At 62.3% G+C, this 6266-nt stretch overlaps 1 protein-coding gene across 1 annotated transcript in view; it reads right to left on the bottom strand.

Moving 5' to 3' along the window:
• Positions 1-2785, bottom strand: part of ADAM8 (ADAM metallopeptidase domain 8) — a 13863-nt gene extending 11078 nt beyond the window's left edge. The window contains exons 1-5 of the mRNA XM_008052685.1: positions 2740-2785; positions 1558-1667; positions 452-528; positions 218-296; positions 65-141 (exon numbers count right to left, since the gene is read on the bottom strand). Coding sequence (XP_008050876.1) covers positions 65-141; positions 218-296; positions 452-528; positions 1558-1667; positions 2740-2785 — 389 coding nt within the window. The remainder of the gene's footprint in view (positions 1-64; positions 142-217; positions 297-451; positions 529-1557; positions 1668-2739) is intronic.
• Between the last annotated feature and the right edge of the window lie 3481 nt (positions 2786-6266).

The following is a 6266-nucleotide window of genomic DNA, read 5'->3' as shown; positions in this document are numbered from 1 at the left end:
CAAGCCCCCCTTCCCCTCCCGGCACAGCAGGGGGAGCAGCGCCCGCGTTCGCCAGCACACCCACCTGAGGCCAGCACAGGCGCTGAGGCTGGCCACCGAGTCCGGGTGCCCCTCCACGTAGCCCTGATAGAAGCAGTGGTCCTGCGGGAGAAGCATGTCGGGGTCCGCGGTCCCGTGCCCACCACCCGCATGGGGGAGGGGTGGGCCGCCCCCGTACCTGCTCCTGCAGCTGCTCAGTCACCTCGGAGCCGTTGGCAGCCGTGTAGGTCTCTGTGTAGCCGGAGCCCAGCAGGTCCCTGGAAGAGCGTGGCTGTAGTCCCCGCGGTCTCGCTGTCTCTGTGCCCAGCCCTCTCCCGGCGGGGCGGCTGGCCGGGAAGCTGGACACGAGGGCACCACCGCGCTGGCCCGGCATGGCTGGCGGGGCGACCTCAGGGACCAGACCCTCCCTCACCTGTTCCTCCGCAGGTGCAGGGTGAAGCTGTGCCCACCGGCCTCAAGGACGTAGCTCACGCTCTCTGGGTGCAGGCCCTGAGGGAGGCGAGGACGGGGTGAGCTGCCTGCCCGGGCCACGCCCCTCACGCTGGGGAGCTGAGGGGCTCAGCCTCCAGCCCCAGGCCAGGGCTCCCGTAGCCTGAAAGCCTCTCAGGGCACCTCCAGGGGGCCACAGTCTCAGGCAGGGCCGGAGGCTGGGCTGGACTGGAGGGGGCAGGGGGAACCCCTCCCCTGGGCGGGCCTCAAGGACACGGGGCTCCTCGGTCCTCCAGGGCTCGGCTTCCCCATCTGTCCATACAAGGAACCAGCGATGAGGCCCCTCCCCAGTCCCTGAGGAAGTAAGAGGTGGGGGACAAAGCCCCAGCCCTCAGCGCCAGGGCAGCAAGGAGGCGGGGCAGGGGTGGGGTGGCCGGCTCTCCCGCACCAGCCACCCCGCCCCTCAGGCCCCACCCTCCTAGTGGGATCGCCTCCCTGCCCCTGCTGGAACCCCAGCCCCCACCCTGGGCAGGCTAGGACTTAAGCCTGCTGACCCTGTAGACAGTTTCCATGATGCTACTGGGTGGAAGGAAGCCTGGGCAGCAGGCGGGGTGGCCCCGAGGGCAGCCTCCCCAGACGGCGAGTAAGGACAGGTGGGGCCAGCATCCCTGGAAACACACACACCAGCCCGCGCGCCAGCGGGCGCGGTGCACACCCACCCACTCGGGTTTCAGGAATCTTCCCTGGGCAGCCCAGGGGCATTCTCGGTTCCCAGCCCCGGGGAGTCTGGCCAGCGCCGGTGCACACACACCCAGCAAGGCGTGTCAGCCCTGAGTGAGCCATTTCCGCTGCTCAAAGAGGAATGCCGGGTGTCAGCCCCCGCCACGTGAGCCTGGAGTGGCCTGGGGCCAGCACGAGCTGCCCCAGCCCTCCTTCCGGAGCCCAGAGTATTCCTGGGGGCCAGAGGCAGCGGCCAGCCCGCAGGTGAGGCAGGAGGAAGGAGGAAGCAGAGACGGGCCCAGAACCGCCAGGCCTCACAACCGCCCCTGGGGGCTGAGGGCCAGCGAGGCGCGTGCCGGGTCCACTTACACGTCCCACGTGGGAGGGCAGGGCCCGGCGGGCTCGGGGTCCCAGCAGGCGCCGGGGGAGTGCCACCTCATACCGCTCCACGTGGGGTAAGGGTTGGCCCAGGGCGACTGCTGCAGGAGGGAAGAAGGGTCAGCAGGCCGGGAGCCCTCCTCTGCCCCGGGGGCTCGCCAGGGAGCTCGGGGCAGCGGCTCAAGCGAGGACCCCAGGACCCCAAGCCAGGGGCACCGCAGACCTGGCCTGGCAGCACCCGCACCTGGCACCCAGGGCCCTGGCGGCGCCAGCCTCTCCGCGGGCCCACCCAGCTGCTCCCGGACGGTCCCCGGAGGCGCCCAAGGGCCGCGGGTGTCCTCTCCGGTCCTGCCCTGCACTTTCCACCCATCTAATCACATGATCAGCTCTAACCGGAGAAGCAAAGGGGCTTCCCCCAGGCTGTCGGTCTCCAGGAACTGAAATCTCCCTGGTGTCCCACATCAGAGGGCAGTGAGCGGCCCTGCAGGAGCAGAGCGGAGCTCACCGACACCGCCAGCCCCAGCTAGCCCTGGTCTCTGTCTTTTGAAATGCTAATTAACGACTGCTCTCCGCTACCATTATCTTGCAAACCTCCAGCAGCGGGAAGTCGCAGGAAAAGCTGCCCGCCCCGCCTGCTGGGATGCTCCCAGGAGCGGGGTGGGCACCAGGGCCAGCCGCCTACTGGGTCCTTTCCCAGGCCGAGCCAGGTCTCTGTGAGGCTCGGCTACCCCTCCAGCCCACGTCCCTCGGCTCCAGGCCACTGCTTCTCTGTCCTCCCTTCCCTGTCTGGCTGGAAGGTGGCAGTGGGGTGGGAAACGCCCTGTGGTTCCCCCAGGAAAATCCCAGGAGTCCCGGCAGCCGGTGAAACCACCCTGCCGTCCTCAACCCTGCTATGTCTGGCCGAGACCCCACCCACAAGCTCAGAGAAACGCCTGGAGCTGGTGTCCCTTCCACAATTCGACTGGAAGGTTCTCAGGGCCGCTGACCTCTCGGCTGCTCGCCCCGCTCCTGGGGACCGGCCCGAAGCAGCAGCTCCAGTGTGGAGGGTGCAGTGAGCCCAGACAACCTGGGTCCCGATTCCCGGTGCCACGCGGAGAGCCACCCTGCCCTGCACCGCGCCCCGGAGGGCGGCTCCCGGGAACCCCAGCCGGCGGCCCCGTGGGGACGACTCACCCGGGAGCCACAGCGCACCGAGCAGCCAGAGCCCGGGGCTGTGCATGGCGGGGGTGGGGGTGGAGCAGAAACGGCGGGGAGGGCTCTGCCCCGGACAGCGTCTGGTCCCCGGCCTGGCTGGCAGCTCCTTCCCGTGCTCCCCGCCCAGCGACCCGTCCGCAGCTCTTCCTCAGGCCTCCTGGCCTGGGACTGCTGAAACGGATCGCGTCCAGCATGCAAAAGAGCTTCACAAGTGCGGGCCGGAATTAAAGGGGGCGCAGAGAGGGGAGCGGGCCAGCCTGGACTGCTCCCTGAAACTCCCTTCTGTCTCTTACAGGTGAGGGGACTGAGGTGCTGCTGATCTGGAGTCCTGGCCTGAGCGCTGGAGCCTCGGAGAGGTGGAGCCCCGGGGCGGCTGGAAGGAGGTGACGCCCTGCACGTCGGAGGGGAACTGACTTGTGAAAGGCTGCCCAGCGGGTTTCGGGGCGGGGGGGGGGCTCTGACTTCCTGGGCAACACAAAGCTCAAGGCAGGAACTAGAAGAACTTCCTAGGCACGAGGCCAGTCCCGAGGGAGGCCCCGCTCCGCCGAACCCTGTGCCCTCGCCGGTTTCTGAGGACCCCTGGGAAGAGGGAGGCAGGTGGCCCGGCGAGGAGGGGAAGCCGCAGGTGGAGCCCCAGCCCAGATGATGCCCTGCAGGTCTGGACGCCGGGTGGGCTGCGGCTTTGGAGCCATTCCCAGCCCAAGCTCCCCAGACGACAGCTGGATACAAACCACCAGCTGACGCCGGCCACGATTCTGGCCTCCCTGCCCTGCGGGGTGGGGCTCCCCAGAACCAGAGCCCGCGGCATCCCACGCTAGCCTGGATCTCCAAGCACGTCCCTGTCACTCAGGAGCGCAGGACTCCTAGAGCTAGGCCAAGCCTGTTTGCCCTTTGTTTTGAGTCGGAGTCTCACTCGGTCGCCCAGACTGGAGCGCAGTGGCCGCTCCCGGCCACCGCAGCCTCGACCTGCTGGGCTCCGGCGATCCTTTCGCCTCAGCCCTCGGAGTAGCCGGAACTACAGACACGCGCTACCACGCCTGGCTGATTTTTTGATTTATTGTAGAGATGAGGTCTCGCCTGCCCAGGCGGGTCTCGAACCCGCGGGCTCAGGCAATCCACTCACCTTGGCCTCCCAAAGCGCAGGATGACAGGCTGAGCCACCGAGCCGGCCCATTTACCCTTTGTAACCACACGCCAGTGTGGGCCCAGCCTGGCAGGGATGGGCTGATCCCACTGCCTCCCCGTACCTACCACCACTGGGGCAACCTAGGCCGAAGGGGAGCAGCGCAAATCCCTTGATTTGGCTTCTGCAGCCAGGCCTCGCTCCTAGTAAGGGAAGCGTGGCAGGAATTGGAGACTGGGCAGACAGCAACTCCGGAGTGCCAGCCAGTGCCCACCTGGCAGGCTCGGGGCCTCCCTGGGGGGCGAGGCAGCGAGAGGGCAGGGCTGAGGTTGAGGAAGGAGTTCTGTCTGGAGAACGGGCCACAGAGCAGAGGCAGGGGGACCTGCAGGGTTCAAGACAGAGGCCAGAGTTCAACGAGCAGGAGCAAAAAGACACTGGGGGCCAGGAGCACTGCCTCCTGTCTATAATCCCAGAACTCTGAGAGACCGAGATGGGAGGACTGCTTGAACCTGGAAGTTTGAGACAAGCCTAGGCAAATGTAGTGAGACCTTCTCTCTACCAAAAAAAAAAAAAAAAAAAAATTAGCCCGGCATGGTGGAGCATGCCTGTGGTTCTAGTTTCTTTGGAGGCTGCAGTGAGCTGTGATTGTGCCACTGTATTCCAGCCTGGGCAACAGAGTGAGACCCCAAATAAAACCATAAAAGACTGGGGCATTGGACTTTTATTCCCAGAAGGACAAGGAAGACCTGAAGGTCTAAACTGAGAATGAATGATGCTCACATTTTTGTAATCCCAGCACTTTGGGAGGCCAAGGCAAGAGGATTGCCCGAGCCCACAGGTTCAAGACCAGCCTGGGCATCATGGCGAGACCTCTTCTCTACAATAAATCCAAATACTAGCTGGGCGTGGTGGCACATGCCTGTAGTTCCGGCTACTTGAGACTGAGGCGGAAGGATTGCCTGAGTCCAGCAGGTTGAGTGTGTGCTGCTGCTACTCCAGCCTGGGCAACAGAGTAAGACTCCTACTCAAAAGAAAAAAAAAAGTTAGAAAATGAAGCAGGGGCTGGTGCTCGGCAGGGAATGACTTCTGCTGCCTGGGAGGTGACAACCTGTCTGTGCCTCCATGCTGGAGACACTTCCAGGCTGCAGCCAGCTGTGTAGGGCTTCTGGGTAGAGCTAGGGCCACTGGCCTATCCCTGATCTCATGCATGTGACTTTACATTATAAAACAATGCTGTGCAAACCCCCCCAAACTCCCAGTATTTCTCTTCCTTGGTCCTATGTTGCAAGTTATTTGTTAGCAAAAGTTCAAAGGCAACATGTCAATAATTACATAAGAGGAAAAAACAAAAGCTACTGCAAATGTGCTTTATTAGATGACGAGGACGGGCTCGGTGGCTCAGTCTGTAAACCCAGCGCTTTGAGGGGCCGAGGTGAGTGGATTGCCTGAGCTTGCATGTTCAAGACCCGCCCGGGCAACTGGGCGAGACCTCATCTCTACAATAAATAAAAAAATTAGCTGGGTACAGTAGCACGTTCCTGTAGTTCCAGAAGAAAAATAAATCCTTTACCTGCATCAGCTGTGCCATAAGTATGCAGCTAACTCGTCATCTTCTTGAGTCGGAGTCTCACTCCGTCGCCCAGACTGGAGTGCAGTGGCCGCTCCCGGCCCCCACAGCCTCGACCTGCTGGGCTCCGGCGATCCTTCCGCTCAGCCTTCCAAGTAGCTGGAACTACAGGCATGCGCTACCACGCCCGGCTGATTTTTGATTTATTGTGGAGATGCGGTCTCGCCCACTTGCCCGGGTGGGTCAGGCAATACACTCATCTCGGCCTCCCAAGGCCTCCCAAAGCGCTGGGATTACAGGCTGAGCCACAGAGCCGGCAACGATTTATTATTTAAAGTGAGGACTGAACTCTTTTTTTCTTTTCTTGCCCTACAAACTACAAAGTCTCATCGGATGGGTTTTATCAACCCTGTATCATGTGGCTTACTGTCCAACTTTACTCTGGCGTGACATAACAGATAAAGAAGGAAATAAAAAACTACATATAAGCCGGGCTCGGTGGTTCAGCCTATCATCCCGCGCCTTTGGGAGGAAGAGGTGAGTGGATGTCTAAGCCCGTGGGTTCGAGACCCGCCTGGGCAGCGAGACCACATCTCTATAATAAGTCAAAAAATGAGCTGGGTGTGGTAGCGCACGCCTGTAGTTCCGGCTACTCGGAAGGCTGAGGCGGAATGACTGTGAGCATGACCCTGCACTTCAGCCTGGGTGACAGATGAGATTTCCACTTAAAAAAAAAGGTCAAACTACAACTATAGAGTTTAAATAAAGTCTCCTGAGCTCTATTTTAGTCTGCTACCTTTCTACTGGCATTTGAAT

This window comes from Carlito syrichta, unplaced genomic scaffold (assembly GCF_000164805.1).
Source record: "Carlito syrichta isolate Samal-C Ts95f unplaced genomic scaffold, Tarsius_syrichta-2.0.1 Scaffold287284, whole genome shotgun sequence".
Lineage (NCBI taxonomy): Eukaryota > Metazoa > Chordata > Mammalia > Primates > Tarsiidae > Carlito > Carlito syrichta.
The sequence above is the reverse complement of the archived record's forward strand: the minus strand, read 5'-3'. Positions and strand labels throughout refer to the sequence as shown.